General features: G+C 45.9%; 1 protein-coding gene across 3 annotated transcripts in view; it reads right to left on the bottom strand.

The window, feature by feature from the left end:
• FREM2 (FRAS1 related extracellular matrix 2) overlaps positions 1–18,543 on the bottom strand; it is a 201,732-nt gene extending 183,189 nt beyond the window's left edge. For all 3 annotated transcript variants that reach the window (XR_006172745.2, XM_005305633.5, XM_065581285.1), the window contains exons 1-2: positions 13,261–18,543; positions 5,068–5,157 (exon numbers count right to left, since the gene is read on the bottom strand). Coding sequence is in view for 2 of the 3 variants with exons in the window: in XM_005305633.5 (XP_005305690.2) it covers positions 5,068–5,157; positions 13,261–18,406 (5,236 nt within the window). In the remaining variant the exon portion in view is untranslated. The remainder of the gene's footprint in view (positions 1–5,067; positions 5,158–13,260) is intronic.
• Positions 18,544–18,758: the final 215 nt, after the last annotated feature.

Consider the following 18,758-nt stretch of genomic DNA (forward strand, 5'->3'; position numbering starts at 1 on the left):
CCAATTATTTTTAAACAGGAAATTCCTCAGAACCAGCCCCTTTCCCACAAAAAGTTTCAGCTTTGTCAAGTCAGCATTTTCTGATAAAACACATTTCATCGAAAAATTCACGACCAGGTCTAGTTGAGACGTACCACCTGAATCCCTCCAACCAGGAACTCAGTTCTGTTCTCAAGTGCTCTGAGCACCAGATGGCTTGCAGAGAAAGAAGAGGAGGAAACAAACCGAAAACCACTGACATTAAAAGGGCCAGACAAGAGATGAAAGACTCAGCAACAGGGTCCCCAGATGTAACATGTACTGGGGCCAGATTCAGAGCAAGTGTAAGTCAAGGCACTTCCACTGAAGTGAATGGTGTTACGTTAATTTATACCAGGTTAAGATCTGGCCTTAAATGTTTCAAAGGTATCTGTCATATCAAAATAGAAAGGATAATTTTATGTGCAAAAAAATGAAGCTATGCACTTCCTGGTGGCACTGATAAAAAAGAAGCTTTTGATTTTCTACTGCCAGCACTGTATGAGGGAATGAGTACAGGATTGGGATCAAACAACGCCTGTACTCCAGTATTAGCTCTAGCATTCTTGGCTGTGCGACTCTGGGCATACGGCAACTTTTCTATCAATGTTCTTCCTCATCTGTTAAGTGATTTTTCCTCATCTTACAGAGGTATTTGAGGATTAATTAGTTAAGGTCTGTGCAATACTTTGACATTATGGTTCCAGATGTTGGAGTATATTTTGCTCTGCACTAGCAGCAGAATCTGCCCATAAAGTCAGTGTAACCCATCTGAACTAGTTTCATGTTTCTTGAGACATGCACCAAACTCCAAGAGGAAAATGACAATTTTTCATAGATTGAACAAGACAGACATTTAGCTCCACATTCTCATTAAGATTACATAAAATAAATCTGAATCATACTGGGCATAAAATGAAGGTAGAATAGGGTCCTTAGATTTCAACCATGTATTTACTTCAGTCATTTCTCATCTATGAAGCAAGAATGCTTCACATAGTGGATAAGGGGATATGGTGTGGAATTTTCTGCGAGAGGAACAGGGTTTCAATGCACTGAAACAAATTTGTGCATTAACTTTCATTCCAAATGGATTAGTGCCATTTTGCACAGTTGAAATGCTAACTCTACACATATACAGAAGGCACCATGTATCAAGCTGACTTGACTTCTTTAACACTGTAAAGTTGCCATACTTATTAAAGCCTATCATAAATCTATTATACTATGTATAAACTACACAAAGAGTCTGTCTTAAACCAATTAAAGGCTCAGACATTTTGAGTTAAGGTTGAATCTCCATCCTCAAGCCAATAAATATACTTATGTACTACAGGAGGCTCTGAAGAGCTTGTGACTGTCCATCCCATAAACATGTACTCGCAACAACATGGGTAAAGTCCAGGAGTTCAGCCATCACCCTGGATTTCCATTTCTTCCTAACATTGCCACTTCTGCCTCCTGTGTTCTTTCCTGCTTTCTGGTAATATTGGTTCCTTTGTTGTTAATATTAACATGACAAAGGATTCCAGGCAGTTAAGATTCAAAATTCACTACATTTAAAGGTTTGCTCATATGAAAAGGAGGATTTTTCCAACTTTTTTTTTTCTTTTTTCAACCTATCACTACAGTGTGCACGATTAAAAGAAAAAAGTAAGTGTGGCTCTTGTGCCACCCATACATAATCAAAGCCCAGTTTCTGCACCAGGCTCAGCAAGCATGGCTCCCCAGCACCAATGTGTACTCATATTAATGTCAATGGGACTTCACACAGGCATAGGGGTATGTACCAGCAGATCCCAATACAGGACAGAACAGTAAATCGGAAGACGTGGAGTTACCACCATTAAAATCTCAATACAGTTACCACATAATATCTGAGATAGTAGTTATTTCCTGTTCTAAGAATAGTGAAATTTGTCCAAGAAACCATCCTTATAAAGCAACTTGCTGTCTTAAAAGACTGTCCCAAAGAATTCCCAAACATAGTAAGCACAACTCTGCTCCACCTTTAGTAGAATATCACTTTTGAAAGTGTTTGTTCAATACAGCTTTTGACTTACCTAAAATAATATTTATGGAGTAATTTCAACAAACATTCATTCTTTGATCAAGTCATATTCTGACTGATTTCACTGTGGTTCAACTCAACCAGAGTTAAGGGTTCCCACAGAAAGAGTGAATTACTTATTTTACACCTTTAGGTAATGTACAGTAGACATCACAACCTTGTTTACTACTGCAAGATTTCAAAAAGCAATGCTAATTCAGGAGACAGAAATCAAAACAGGAGAAAATTGAAGCATGTCATATATAATTCTATTGTGGGTTTGGGTATTCTGTACTGAATCTTTCACTCCTTAATGTTGTGTTTATTCTCTCAGAAATAGCTGGCTTTGCATCAAGAACATAGAAACAAATGTCTCTGCATCACTGACATTCTGCCAAAAAACCTACGTGACCTGCGCAACAGAGGCTTTGATGTCTTTTTGAGGAAGAGTGAAATTTAGAAAGGCAAGTTTCTGCTTTTTTCTCACATGAAATTATAGATCCTGAAGAGCCTGCTAGTATAATTTAGTTATTATTCCAAACAAAGAAAACTATTAGTGTCTCAGTCCCAAATTTCATCCCTTCCAAGTTCTTTAGCCAACCATTTCTCACAAAATATGTTGAAATACAATACAACTCAATGTTTTCCATGGTTTAAATAAAGACTACAACATTAATGTTAGTGTTACCTTACCACCTAGGTAAGGTATGTGCAACATGATAATGTATCTGGTAGAGCTCTGTTGAAAATACCCAAAGGGTTAGAAAATCAACAATCAGCTTTGAAGTAGAATGATTCCTTTTCTTATTATGAAAAAAATCTCATACTATTACAGGTTACAATTGGACACAATAAATATTGTTGCCCCTCTGCCAAGTGGCAGCAGATGTCCAGGACTTTGGCAAGCTAGCTTCCCAGTAAAAGAAAAATCAGTGACACGGAGTCTGGGTGTATGCTATGTGTACCTTGTTTTAGCTACACATATACACCAACAGAAGTGGCCAAACACTACAGAGGCCGATCTGGCCATCAGGAAGCCTTGCCCATGTCCTAGGGAGCAAATTTGTTTCAAGAATTGACTCTAATCACAGACCATGGCAAAGAAAAGGAGCACTTGTGGCACCTTAGAGACTAACAAATTTATTAGAGCATAAGCGTTCATGGACTACAGCCCACTTCTTCGGATGCATATAGAGTGGAATAAATATTGAGGAGATATATATACACACATACAGAGAGCATAAACAGGTGGGAGTTGTCTTACCAACTCTGAGAGGCCAATTAAGTAAGAGGAAAAAAAACTTTCTCTCCAGCTGCTCACATAGCTCCCTCTACTCAGAGCCTTCCGTAACAAAACTAATACCACCATACTGCTAGTCTTCCTAACACTGGAGCTCACACATTAAGAAAAAGAACTTGGGAGATTCCGTGTAACGACATTTGGTGACTCTTGCCATAACAATACTATGGCATTGCATGCAAAATATTTCACACAGTGTTTCATACACATATGTGTACTTACCCTTTCATTTCCCTGATCTAGGTACTGGTTTAATTAAGATATTTTGGGAAAATAAGCCTGGATGCCACAAATAATTAATTCATCTTGGTGTCAATGGGCCAGTACAGATTAGCAATCACATTTTGAAAAGTGGCCTCTAATTCCAAGAGCCTGATTTGTGCCTCAGGAGACATCATCTCTTAGACAGATCCCTGGCACACAGGAGGGGGTACACTCTGTGCCATCCAGAAGGATGGCGTAGAGCACCCCACTCCCAGTGCATTGCCCCACTCCACAGGCCAGCGAGGATGGGCTCAGGGCTATTGCCAACCTCCTTTGGGGCAATTTGCTAACTAGGGAGAGGGTGAGCTGAGCAGTTTCTGCTCACAGAGACTGCTATTGCAATTGGTTGTTAGATGGACAGTGCTTCTTGTCTTTGAGTGTGTGTGGGAGGGGGGGGACACACAAGGGCTGATCACAATCCAGCTCAAAATAGCTTTGTTCTTGAAAAGAGATTTTAGTGTTAAATTAAACTAATTAAAACTCACTGTTGCTTAGACATAAAGCAATTTAATTTATTGAAAAATATACTAAAGCATCCTAACTTAGCAATCACCTACCAAGCCATAGGGACATCTACACATAGAAAGATCTCTGGTCGTTTCTTAAAATGTAACTCTCTGATAAAAAGTTAGCCATGTTCACACATATTGTTTCCAAAATCTTGTATCAATATTTGTTTTGTAAATCATTTTTGCTGAAGAGCAACTGTTAGATATATTTCAAATAGAAACATTTTCCCCCTGCCTCCAAAGTCTCAATTATTGAAATTCATCTGTTACTAATCACCCTGAGTAAGGCCTTGCATGTGACCAAACCCCAATGGATTTGACAGAAAGGATATGCAGAACAGGGACTCCACACGACTTGTGTGCTGAAAGGATTAGGTCCACGATGGCTCCTAATATTCTTCTTAGCATATGCGCAACGTGCTTCAGGTGGCATGTGACCAGGATTCATCACCAAATTTGGTTCGCTGGTTGAATCATTAGCTTCCCCGGCTTGGGCTGGGTACTGATGGGGAGTGCGCAGAGAGGTATTGGGCCTCGTGGTCAGGAACCGCAACATGGGGCTTCTAAGGTACAGCAGCCATTACTGTCGCTCACAAGACAGTGCAGTAATTGCAGAGATATTATGCTGCAACTATGAGTCTGGGTTGGGGATACGCAGGAAAACTGCATAAAGCCCCATAACTTGAGCTTTATGTGGGATTTGAGGATTTCATCCTTTTACCATAGTAGTCTAAATATTTTCACATTGAATATAGTTACCATTCCTTCAAAACAACTTTTTGTAGCCACAATAATAATAGTCCACAGTACTGAAAAGCACAGAAGCTGGTGAAGTAACAACTTACACAAGCTTCCTGTAATTAACCTAAACATCTGCACAAGGTAGTTCAACCCACAGAAAGCTGTTTTAGAAGTTGAATACTTACCACCATCTTCAACAGTAAAATGGAAAAGGTCACTTGTGGCATTTTCACCTTCTCTTAAAACATAGCATATCTTCATGTCATCAATATCAGCTGGAAAATGTCAAGACAAACACATTTTAACTTAAATGTAAACAGAAACAGTTTGAATAGGAACACTTAACAATTATCATTAATTTGTTCATCAGAGGTCTGACTTCACTATTAGGTTATGTCTAAACTGCAATGTTAATCCAGACTGAGGAGACACTGGGTTTGTTAACATAGGTCTTGAGCATCTACACTCATTTTTAACCCCAGGCTAGGAATTGTTGAACCTTGGGTCCCAATCTGGGGCTCCAGAGTCTACAATGCATTGTCTAGCCCCGAGTCCAACCACCCACATCCCAGATTTCCTAGTACCCTCCCAAAATTTGGCCAATTCTTGCCCTTTACTTGTGGGGCTCTGTGGGAAAACTTGACTGTCCACCAAACTTTACTGTCCAGAAGACAAAATCAACCCAGGGGATTGTGGGATACTTTTGGCAGACTCCCAGGGCACGAGTCCAGTGAGGCCATGTCTACACTGCAAAGCAATATGGTTTGAACAATAGGTCCTGGCTTGACTCAGGCTTGGACCCTCCAGCCCCGTGGGGTCCTGGGACCCTGGGTTTGAGCCCTGTGTTAGCATGATTTATGTGTACATGGAACGGGGGTTAGGCTTGAGTCTGAGTTCAAACAGAAGCCTAGGCTTACACTAGACATACTGTTAGACTCAGAGGATTTCAGTATTAATGGACTGCATGTTTTACAAAACAAAGTTCACTGTTTTTTCCTATTTATATATATTTGATAAACAGAACCCGGAGGAAATATGCATACATGTGTGTTATGAGTGCTGGTAAGAAGGTATGGTCAATGGTGAGGGTTTTACATGCGGGGCGGGGGGTGTTTTGTTTTTGTGTAGCACTTTGTTCAGCTGAAATCATCACTAAGGGCCTGATTCTGCTACTGTTACTTATGCTGACTAGTACCTCACTCTGTAAGTAGTCTAGAATATGGTTCTACTCAACACAGATAAAGGTTGCAGAACTGGTCCTGAGTGCCTTGCCAGTGCCACTCATTCTGAAACATATGCTAACTTACAGAATTAGTGCCCTCTACAGTTACATGAGGTGTGTCAAGCATGATCATTCAGCAGGGCCGGCTCTGGCTTTTTGGCCACCCCAAGCAAAAAAAAAAAACGGGGCGGCCAGAACAGCAAAGCAAAAATAAAAAAAAAACAGTGATCTGTGCGCTGGAGTACGGGTGCAGGGGCACTGGCTAGCAGGGGGGAGAGGGAGGGGGAGGGAGCGGGCGGGAGAGAGAGAGAAGGGGGGCGGTCAGGGCTACAGCGGGGCGCTGCCATGCGGCCCCTCCCGCCACGCCGCCTGCTGCCTGCAGGGAGGGCTCCACTCAGGTCGGCGGGGAGGGAAGGACAAGGACTGCCCTGCCGGGCTTGCTGCAGGGCGCTCCCATCCTCTGCACCGCCGCCCCCTACAGGGCGGCCGGAGCAGAACAACAACAACAACAAAAGCGGCCGTGCCGCCCTAGGATTGGGCGGAATGCCGCCTCGTTCAATCTGCCACCCCAAGCACCAGCTTACTCAGCTGGTGCCTGGAGCCAGCCCGGTCATTCAGACCACTGTATAACACTGGTTTTCTGGATCAATAAGCTGTCCAGCAACAATTTAGACAATAAAAAAAGGAGAAAAGGGATCAATCTTGCTGGTTGTACAACTAGGGAAAATCTTGACACTCAAAGGAAACCTATTGCCATGGCTTACCACCACTAATGAATGCTGTTGCAAGGAGGTGCACTTCATAGACTAAAAGAGAATGAAGGAGCCAAGATAGATTATTGTGACCTAAAAGTGCACGATATAGGAATGTCAATAACAACAAGGTTACTGATGCTAGAACTCATGTTACTTGCCTACCTCTTTCAAATCCATCCTCTGAATTTACTCTTAGAACAAGCTTTTATTAAACTATAAAAACTTTAAAATAAAACAAGGAATTATTCTATGCTATATTTTAATTGCATTATTTCGTGTCTTTCCTTATTTATTTCTGGTAAAACTTGCTTTTTTCATTTTAATTATTGCACTGAATTCAAACATGCCTGTATGCAATGTGTTTGATGTCAAACAGGAACCATGAAGCCAAATTCTGCCCTTACTTATACAATACCAAACTGAAGTGAAACCAACCAAGTCCTTTGAATCCCAGTTCAGTGCCCTTGTCACTAAACCATCCTTCCTACAGACCATCTACTCTACCGAATATGGCTTACAATCTTTATAACTGAGCCATCACAAACAGAGGTACTCAGACACTAGTGATGCACTGAAAAACCTAGACAAATTCAGTTAAATGAAGTAAGAGAGAATTCAACTTATTTAGTTTAATAGATGTTGGAGCATCAGTTGCAGCAAAATAAATAGAAGAGAAAAAAGCAAAAGGCAAAACAGTTATTTGTTAATATGGGTTTTCTAGTTTCTTTATGCGGTGACATGAATTCTTTAGTAAATACAAACTTGTCCTTGTCACTTACTTTGAAAGAGAAATCCTTTGTTTCTCCCAACCATATAGGGCATCATATCATGAACAATTTTAGACAAAACTTTAGAAAGTAATAGCATTTAAGTGGAACTCAAGTATCATACAGATTCTCCCCACAAGTCAGGACGTGTATTGGTTGGTAAAAACATGTCAAAAGCATTTTTGTTAGAGGTTGTGTGTCCCTCTGCATAATAGTTCAAAAACCAGACATGTATCTTTTATGTTAAATAATTATCTTTAGTACACATTTTTTACTTTCTTTTAAACAAAGAACTCCTGGAGTAATAAAGAGGTTGCAAGTGAATATCCTCATGTCAATGTGGCAAAAAATTAAAACTCTGATCCTGCGAACAAACACTTACACAAGTGCTTAACTTTACACATACAAGAAGTCCTATTAAAGTCAATCGAACTAACATGCATAAAGCCAAGCACTCAAGTAAAGATTTGCAGGATCAGCTCCTAAAACAATAACATCTACCAAAATTTTATATTTAGATGAAGTATCCTATATGGATGTCTTTCTTTGTGTTTGTTAAACACATATTAGCGTTATTTGAGCTAACCTACATTGTCCTTCCATAGCTCATTTGATTACACTAGCACTTTCTTAGTTGCAAGCAGTAATGCAGTCCTTTGTGACTGCAAACTCAGCTAAACTATTGCTGAACAGTTTCTGGAATTGTGGCCTGATCTGCAATCCTATAGCTTTGTCTTTGGCCAGGATTACATAAATCTGTTAGCCACACAAGATTAGAAATTTGATTTCCCAGTTAAAATTATGCCAAACTCATTTGATTGTCATGAGTTTTTTCCCCAATAATGTACTTTATTTTTATTTTTTTTTGAGAGAGAGAGAGAATGTCTTCCAAAGCACTTGCCTCAACAGGGGAAGGTGTGGAGCCACCCCACCCCAGGGGGAGTTCAGGGAGGAATTTTGATGAAGAATCTTGATTGCAGCACATCCACTAAATCCCATGCACAGGGCCAGATCCGTTGGCAGGTGTATTAGTTAGAGACCAGGCAACGGATCAGCCCTCCTCACTGGCCCCTTTGGGATACCATGTGTCCCAGAGGATTGTGCCCTATTTTTGTATACAATTGTAAAATGGGCTTCTTTTGCTTTCACTCACTGGCATACTCATAGAGCTGCAGGTCATACTCTTGCCCTTAATAATCAAAGCTAACCAAATTGGATTGAGTAGGCCCCAAAATAACACTTAGCACTTATATAGCAGTATACATGTTCAAAACACTGAAAAACAGTAGCTAATTAAAAGCTACATACATTTTATTCTCCTTAATGGAAAAGACTTGGCAGTTCATTAATAGAGTTCCCCTGTTCATAGTCAATTATCTAATCTTAATAAATATCTTCTATGAACAAATTCCAGCCCTAACTTGCAGAGATGAGTGCTGTGCGATTATGCATAAGCAATTTTCTTAGTAAATATTTTTGTCCTCAGTAGAACTAAGAGAGAGTTTGAAATTACTGGCTAGGGAGGGATTTTTGTTGTCGTACATTCTCCACCTTTAAAATCCTTGCAAGCCTAAGGCAAGCTATGTGAAAGTAAATGGAGAAAATAAAAAATAAATAAATAAAGCATCAGAATGTAATGCTTTGAAGTTGAAACAACTTGAGTAATAGAAAATAGTTTTATTATACATTTTCAAATGTTACTTAGTAGTTGGGCCTGTCTGGGGAACATTTGATCCTTCTATCTTGCTGTCCTTTTTTCTTCTTTATACGACATTAATATTTATAAGCATATGGAGGAAGCGAGAGCAAGAAGCAATCCTGTATGCTTGCAAAATCTTGGAACTTATTACCCTGGGGCTCAACTCTGCTAACTTGTAATTTACCCATGTGAGTAATTAATATTTGTATTATTTTAGTGCGTAGGGGCCCCAGACATGGACCAGCACCCCACTGTATCCCAATTAAGTCCACTGTCTACTCATGTGAGCAAGATGCTACCTAATGTAAACCTAACAAAAAATATCTAACTTCCATTAGTAACCCAAACCAACCCATATTCTGTATCTGAGCAAAGGAAGACATACTGCAGGGACAAAACCTGAACCGGATCATCAACTGTCAGTGCAAACTCCTCTAGTATGTGGTATGTCCAATTACTGCTCTGGAATTTTCAATTGGAGTTTGTGGTTTATCTGACATATTTGGGTGATTTTCTTTTCAGTATTTGGTAAAATATTAGCAGCTATGGAAAAAGTGGCCTTCCCAAATAGTAAACAAAAAGTTATTGTGTGGTTAACATTTTTCCCCACTGGGGCAGTTGCTGCTAAAGCACAGTGGATCTCAAATCAGAGGAGTTCTCTCTTTCTATGAAATTAGTCTGTTCATTAATACAGTTATGGAGGCACCATCTTAGGGATGGGAAAACAATGTGGGCAGAAGTGTCTTCCCCCATGCTTGGTTCACCATCCAGTAGCTAAAGCTCTAAGGCTAGGACTCATGGCAATAAAATGGCCCTTTGGGGGTGGGGGGGGGAGTAAGGGAGAGGGGTTAGGACCAGAGCCTTCCAACTGCTGCATACCTCCTGTAAGAGGCTGAGCTTTATCAGCACCCAGTGACATTCATGAACGATGAGGGCATTCAGCTCCTCATAGGAGGTTCTCTGTATGTTGCAGAATGGGGCCCTTAAAAAGGGAAAAGATATAAGACACAAAAAGAAATAGATAGATGGCAGTAGGAGACTCATGGAGTCAGTAACAGGAAACTCCCACTGTCAAAATTGACTCTTGACAGTCAAAAAAAAAAAAAGTGGGGGGGGGGACTGTACTCACAGTGGTCCCCAAAGATGGGAAAGGTCCAACAAGAAGAAAGGCTGTTGCCTTGCATGTTGTGTAATCATTTATACCAGTGAGTGAACAGGGTGTAAAAGGCTACCCATTCTGGATCTGGTAATGTTTTACATGCTTCAGGCCAGTGTAATGGGTACACAAGGTGCAAGGCCTCAGCGAATTGGGCCCAGAATTCTGTACAGGCTCCTCAATCTACAGGACTGAGTAAGCTTCTCTCACTACCTGCTGAAACTTAAACTTTCTAAGCCTAGCCAAGAAGTTGTAGCTCCCAGCACTGATAACCCTCTCCATACACCCAGTAAGAGATATGGTGAAGAGGGGATCTGGGGCAAATGATCTTTCATCCACAGCTTCCACCTCCAGGTTTGCCCTACTAATACTCCTGCAGCTTCCTGTAAGTGGAGCCTTTTTCCCTTTCCCTCTTCCCAGCAGGGCTGATGTCACCCTTCTTCACTTGGGGGGGCTGTACTTGCCCTTGACTAGGACCTTCCAATTTTGCAAGACTGCTGCCCCTAACCAGGAGTTCCTCCCCTGCCTAGAGTTTCCTCCACTGCCCTGGTGGAGGACTGCTCCTTTTCTCCCCAAAACTGCTACCTTCCCCAACCCATACATCCTGCTCCCCTGTTCTTTACTCCTTCACCTGAAGGTACCTGCCAGGTTTGCCTCCCTCCTCTTGGAAGCACATGCTTCTCCTTGCTATGACTGTTCTACATGCCTAAATGACCTAGTCTGTCCTAGGCTTTTTTTTTTTCTTCTTCTTCTTCTTCTCCTACCACCAGTGGTAGACTACTGCAGACAAGGTGCTGGAGGCCACTGGCATTTTAATAAATATGCTATATAAACCTGCTCTGAGCAGAGACAGTCACGGTACACTTAAAAACACTGGTGCCTGATTGAAGCCTTAACTACACTAGCACTACTACCATCAGCACTGCTGTTGGAAACAGCAGCTGATAGCAAAAGTGGAAAATTTTTGGCAGAAAAGCCCAGGTGCAGACACACCATAGTATGGGTGTACTGCGGGGAAATGTGGAGGGAAGTAACTCCAATAGTTGCAAATGTCTGAATTAGGATTAGGTAATTAATCATTTATATGGCACCAGGATTCTACATGTTGCTGAGTACAGCATGCAGAGTTTCCCTGCTTGGCCTCTTACACATCCCATCTCTTCCTCCAACATGGTCCATTCTTCTGCTATGCAGGATGTAGCAGCCAGAGGGCTGCACATCTGTTAAACAAGGTGGGTGGGCCGACCAAGTGGCAGGCAGTAACAAGCTGTCAGTATTCTCACAAATGAGCCTCTTTGCTTATCTGGAATGCTGTACTGTGGTTTGCTCCAAGGAATACACATGACCCAGTCTATTTCAAATGTAAGACAAGGCCCTTAAAAATGAATATTTCCACTCAGGAGTGCACACTCCCTATTCCTCTGTACTTCTCCCTGATACTCACCACTTCAAAAGGTCCTAACACAACATCATTAGGAATGTTTCTTTATACATCAGCTGTGTTGGTTCCCACAGTTTAGGGAGCTTGAATTTCCTGCCATATTGCAATGATTTGGGGCTTTTCTTTTTCTTTTTTAAGGTTTGCCTATCACTGCAACTCTTGGGATACATATTTTGACTGAATGCCAATGTAAGGTTTGTGGGGTCTGTTCGCTGGATTTGCAACTCGAGCAAACAAACTCACTACAACTAAGGCTCCATGAAGCACCATTTCACTTTTACTCAGCCAGCTATTAACTAATAACATAATACTGAAAGCTCCCCAGTGGATAGATAATACACCCTTTCTTACTCAAGGAGGTTATTACACAGCCTTGTTTTAAGGCTTTATTTCAGTGCATATAACATATGTGGTTTCCATCCTAACTATGCCACCTAGTACAGTTTAAAAAAACTAAGTAGCAAGCATCAACATAATTTAAAATATTTACATTACCTCTTATTTTACCACAGAGACTTTGTGATTTAAAGTTTGTGCAATTAAGGCAATAAGGTAGTCATGAGATATTTGCTCCCTGGGCTTAGGGATAATTTTAAACTATGTAAAGTGCACCCAGGCAGTACATGACAAGAACCTTAAATATGCTAGGATAGTTACTAATGGAGCAGTCAACTATTATTATTTTTTAAGGAAAACAATTTGAAAAAACAAGAAGTTATGAGTGTCTAATGTTTTATGGACCAATCCTGTAACCTGTACTCATGTTGAGTAGCTAGACTAAGCCCTTGAGTAACTGATACTCAACATGAATACAGGATGCAGAATTAAATTGTAAAATCTTCAGGGCAATGACTGTCTTATTCTGTTTTTGTCTGCAGTGTTGTTGTAGCCGGGCTGGCCCCTCAATATTAGAGAGACAAGGCAGATGAGGCAATATCTTTTTTTGAGCCAAGGTCTGTTAGTGAAAGAGACAAGCTTTCGAGCTACACAGAGCTCTTCAGCTGTGCAGCTTGAAAGCCTGTCGCTTTCACGAACAGAAGTTGGTCCAACAAAAAAATATTACCTCACCTACATTGCCTCTCTAATATCGTGGGATATTACCTCACCCACCCGGTCTCTCTCATTCGGTTTGTACAGTACCGAGCACAACTCGTAGCTGTTCTCTGCTGAAGCCTGGACACTACCACAAATATACATTAAAAAAAAAAAAAAAAGAATCAGGCCCTTAATGCTGTAAACAAGCTCTTTCTGGGATCAATTATTTCAGAATTAAGTATGCTTCATTCCTGCATGCATGTTTCCAATGCTCTAAAGACAGAGTACCAGACATGGAAATACCTTGTGTGAACTGAGTGATACTATGGTTGCCTTTTCCCAGGTGGATCAGGAAGCCATGGTGAGGAGCCTCTGTGATCCTGATCTTGAGGGTAATGTGCAAGCTGTCCCTGTCTTCCACTTTGAATACTTTGTTGGTAATCATAAAACCCAAGTGGCCAGTGGCCAAAACACGGAGAGAAGGGGCACCCTTATTTACTACAATTTGGGGTACACTATTGTCCACAGCCATTATCCGAATGTTCATTGTTTGGGGTTTCCTTGTTTCAAACACAGTGTCAGGGAAGACATAGAAATCAGTATGTGTCCCATCTGTAACAGTGAAAGAGAAGCTGTCTTCAGCTGACTCTGTGCCATCATGCTTGTAGCTTATAAGATTTTCATTCAGATCTTGTTTGGTAAAGGATGTAACTGGCTTGGTGTTATTGAACATGAGCTGACCATGAACTGGCACTTGGGTGATAATAAATTTAAGCAACATATCAGGGGTGTCTTGGTCTTCCACTGTCAGTTCAAAGGGGGTTATCAGTTTATTTTCACTTTCACACACCAGCAGGTTATGGATTGTGACTACTGGCTTTTTATTATCCACATCACTAATGGAAATTCGGAAAGTACGAAATACTGGGTTATAACCATCAGTCACTTCAAACTCAAAGCTGTCCATTTTCACCTCATCTTCTGAAGTGTGAATGTAGTAGATTTTATTGCCTGCTAACTGGAGCTGAGTGAAGGTTTTGATGGGCACCCCAGACTGATCTGTACATTCGAGATGGCCACGAACAGGTGCCCGGGTAATACTGAAAACCAAGTTTTCATCTGGGCTATTCAAGTCACTGGTGCTCAGTAAATCAGTGGTAAGTGTAACTTTTCCCCCTTCCTTCAAGGACACCCCTTTGCTGATCACATCTGGGAAGACAATATCAATGCTACCTATGGTCACATAAAAATATCGGTCAATGAGAGGATTTATCCCATCTGTCACATCAAATTTGATAAGATCCCGCATACCTTCTTGGCCAAAATGCATGTACTGAATTAAGTTTCTGTCCACTTCATCTTGGGTAAAGTTCATTCCCAGTGTGATATTCTCAACCCCACCTGAAAGCTTTATTCTTTGTAAGAGGCCTTGTCCTGGACCATACCTTATAATGTAAGTCAAGGTTTTGTCTTCAGAATCTAGATCAGTAGCCTTCAGTATTCTGTTGTGGATGATTTTAGTCTCCCCTATTTCAACTTCCAGCCCATCATTGATGGTCATTCTGGGTGTCTCATCATCTACAGCAATAACCATGATTAGCACAGTTTTCTCTACAGCATGTTTACCATCTGTGAGTTTCACCTCAAAGCTGTCTTCCTTTGTTTCAGAGTCATCATGTTCATAGATAATGCTGGAGCTCTCAGTTATCTGAGCCAGGGTGAAGCTCTCCACCAAGACTGTCCCATTGATCAGCTGGTTCACAATGTGGCCATGCGTGGGAAACTTAGTGATAGTGAAGGTCAGTTCATCAGCAGGGATGTCCCCATCTGCTGCATTGAGGATGGGAGTATCGATAACCAGGCTCATTCCTTCCATCACTACAAACTCTCGCATAAAGATTTCAGGTTCTTCGTCATTGGTTGGGATAATGACAATGGGGAAGAAGTGCCTTTCAGAAAAGTTAATGCCATCAGAGCAGCGGAAAGTGAACCTGTCTTCAACAGGCTCCACACCCTTATGGATGCTTTGAACGTAATAAATGTGCCCTTGCCGGACGTCTTTCAAAGTAAAGGCACTTATAGCTGTACCTGCTCTGGATTTTTCAGATCCTAGGGCTGGAGAGATGTTCTCTACATAACCGGAGGTTGGCTGTGCAACTATGGTGCACAGAATATCATCACTAGGTGTATCCACATCTTCAGTCCTTAAGTGGGCATGTGTAATGACCCTTTTGTCACCCTCCACTACCATTAAGTGTTCCCCCACAAAAACCTCAGGGGCTTGACTGTCAACAGGAAGGATTGTCACCAGCACTGAAACTCCACGAACAACATTGCCCCCAATGCTCCACTCTTCAGACAGGTCAGACAAAGTGAGGTTAAAGGTATCTTCTTTGGGCAGCAGCCCTATTTCACCACCCGTGTGAGCATATACCACAGCCCCATCCAGCAGGTCTCTCTGGGAAAACCTCTCTGCAGGCACCCCCTGGACCAGGATGTCCCCATGTTGGGGAGGGTCCTCCACAATGAAAGTCAGCATCAGATCATCTGTATCCTCATCCGTGCCCTGGATGACGTTAGTGGTGATCTCAGCAGCACCATTCTCCAGCACGTCCAAGTAGGAGCCAAGTGTCCCTGGGGGCAGCCGTAAGGTGGGCACCTCATCATCCACAGGGTGCACAGTCACCTTCAGTGTGATGGGCACCACATGGACCCCATCACTCACATCCAGGCTGCAGGCATCACTGTGAGACTCAGTACCACTGTGCACATAGACCACCCTACCATGTTTAATGTCCTCCAAGCCAAAGGCTGCTCCCATGGCCAGACTATGCCCAGAGAGCTGCAACTGTCCATGCTGGGGACCCTGGGTCAGGGTGAACTGGAGGTGAGTGGGCTCAGTGTCAGTGTCGCTAGCATCCAGCTCAGCCAGGCCCAGCACATGCCTGGCCCCCTCATGCACAGTAAAGCCGCTGTTGGTGATCTCAGGGGGCTGGTTGTCTATGGGCTGCAGGTAAATGGTGAAGGTGCCTTGGGCAGCATTACCAGCTGCATCCTCCACCCGGTACTGGAACTGGGCCAGGCGGGGAGCCACTCCCAGCTCCTGCTGTGGGGGCCGGTAGGAGATCTTGTGGTGGTTGATCTGGGCCTGGCTGAAGTGCATCACCTCCACTGAGTGGTCATCGGTCAACACCAGGGATCCCAGGCGGGTGCCCTTGGCCCCCCCAGGGTGGTTGGAGTCTGTGTCAGTGGGGGGCTGGGTGATGGTGTAGTGGATCTCCCGGTCCCCAGAGTCCTGATCTGTGTAGCGCAGGTGCTTCCTCCGCAGTGGGGTCACCTGCTGCTCAGCCACCACCAGGCGCAGGCTGCTGCCACCATGAAGCACCGGGGCCAGGCGGTCCACTGGGTGCACCCGGACCATAAAGCTCTGGGGCCCAGAGCGGTTGGGCGGGTCGTTGTCATCCTGGACCCTAAAGACAAACTGGTCCAGCACCATCCTAGGGCCAGGACTGTGGGGCCCGAGGTGCCTGTAGAAGAGCCGCCCCTCCACGATGTCCTGCTGCAGCCATTCACTCACCAGCCTCTCGTACATTGGTGGGTCCCCAGGCAAGCCCAGCACCCTCCTCCAGGGGGAGCCCCCATTCTCACCATCCCAGCCCAGGGACGGCTGGGCCTGACGGAGCAGCAGCTGCCCTGCAGCAGGGCCAGACTCCAGCACGAAGCGCAGCATAGCGTCGTCCGAGTCGATGTCGGTGGCGCTGAGGGCACGGGCAGGGATGGGGGCTATGTCACCCTCAGCCAAGGACAGCCCCGTGTTGGCGTTGAGCAGGGGTGGCTGGTCATCGGTGGGCACCAGGGTGATGGGGAAGAGAAACTCGACATGGTGCCGGGCACCACCATCCTCCAGCCGCAGCACCAGGTTGTCACTGAGTGGGGACTCGCTGCCGTCGTGCTGGTAAATGATACGGCCAGCCGCCAGCTCGGCCACCGTGAAGTGCTTGCGGACCTGGGGCTCCCCGGCCTGGGGCTCCTCCAGCAGGGCCAGGTGCCCGTGCCGCAGCCCTGCCAGCACACTGATCCGCACCTGCTCCAGGTCATCCTCGTCGCTGATGAGCAGGCTGGGGCTGGGGCCCGGGCTGGAGAGCGGCCGCGACTGCCCCTCGTAGAGCACCAGGCCTGTGTTGCGGGTCACCACAGGTGCCAGCGTGTTCATGGGCTTCACCACGATCATGAAGGCGAAGGGCTCGGAGGCAGCGCCCTCGGGATCCAGCACCTCCAGCTCCAGCTCGAAGAGCCGCTCCCTGGCCGAGTCCTCTGCAGGCGGCTGGTAGGCGACCCTCAGCTCCCGCACGTCCCGCTGGCTGAAGTAGGCGATGGGCAGGCTGCGGTCGTCGGTGCTGACCACATGGCCCTGGCCTGGCCCAAAGGGGGAGGTGATGTTGAAGAGCAGCAGGTCCGGTGAGGACTCGGTGTCCTCGGCCGCCAGCATGTCAGGGGTGAGGGCGGTCAGCACGAACTGGTCCACCTCCATCATCAGCATGGCCAGGAAGCTGGGCCGGGGCGGCGTGTTCTCGGCGCCCGCCCGGATCCGCACCAGCACCTGGAAATGCTCCCGCTTCAGCAACGAGCCGGCGCCCGCCGCCTCCCGCAGCTCCACCACCAGGGGCAGCGAGTCTCGGTTCGGGGAGCGGCCGGCCGCCGAGTGCCGGTAACGCAGCCCCAGCCGCAGGAACTCCTCGCACTCCCACCAGACCGAAGGCGACGGGGCGCCGGCCGCCGACGGATGCCACGGGGCAGCCGGCTGACCGAGGAGCTCCCCGTAGCGGGGCAGCCCGCCCAGCCCCGGCAGGGCGCCCACCCTGCAGCGCTGGCTGCCCGGCTGGAAGGCGAACTCCAGGCTGCGGCCGTCCAACGCGTTGCTGGTGCCCAGCAGGCTCTCCACCGTGAGGGGCAGGTTGCGGGTGACGATCTCCAGCTGGGCGAAGAGCACCTCCACCTCCAGCGCCAGGGGCAGCACCACGGCGCGGCTGGGCGAGTCGTAGCGCAGCTGCAGGCGGACCCGGTCCCGGGACGGGCTGCGGGAGCCCAGGTGCCAGTACGTCACCTCCCCGGGGGCGAAGTCGCAAGGGAAGCGCTGCGGGATTAGGCGGCCCGGGCGCAGCCACAGTGGGTCGTCGTCCAAGACGCGCAGGTGGCAGCGGTCCCCCGGCTGCACCTGCAGCACCAGGTCGCTCAGCGGGTCCAGCCAGACAGAGCGGCCGAAGGGGACGCGTAGCCCTCGGTTCGCCACCACGATGAAGGCGTCTTCCTGGGGTCCCAGCGCCGAGGGGTAGGAGAACGCGGGGCCGCCCGGCGCGGGCGGCTGCTGCGACCGGACCCCGCCGCCCCTGCCAGCCAGCAGCAGCAGCAGCGCGGGCAGCAGAGTCCGTGCGGCGGGGCTGCCCTGCATGGTCTCCGTCTGCCGAGCACAAGCCAAGCGAGTCCCGTCTCAGCACGCGCAGGGCCCCCGCTGCGCAGCCAAGCCCCCTTCCCCGCCTGCAGCCGCTTCCCCTCCGCCCGGCAGCCCCCGGGCCCGAGCCACTGCACCGCGCTCCGCAGCCTGGCGAGTAGGCTGCGTTATAAACTCGCCCCTAGCCCGCCGCGAACAGGGGAACGCTGCGAAACCTCGCCCTACCCCCCCCCTCCCAATTTACCCCACGCTATCCAATAAGCACTCAAGGGAGCGCTGTCGGCGGCGGGGATTGGCCAGCAAAGCTTGCCAATCATCCAAGTGGCGACAGCACAGAAACACCCCTCCTTGC

This window comes from Chrysemys picta, chromosome 1 (genome assembly GCF_011386835.1).
Source record: "Chrysemys picta bellii isolate R12L10 chromosome 1, ASM1138683v2, whole genome shotgun sequence".
NCBI lineage: Eukaryota > Metazoa > Chordata > Testudines > Emydidae > Chrysemys > Chrysemys picta.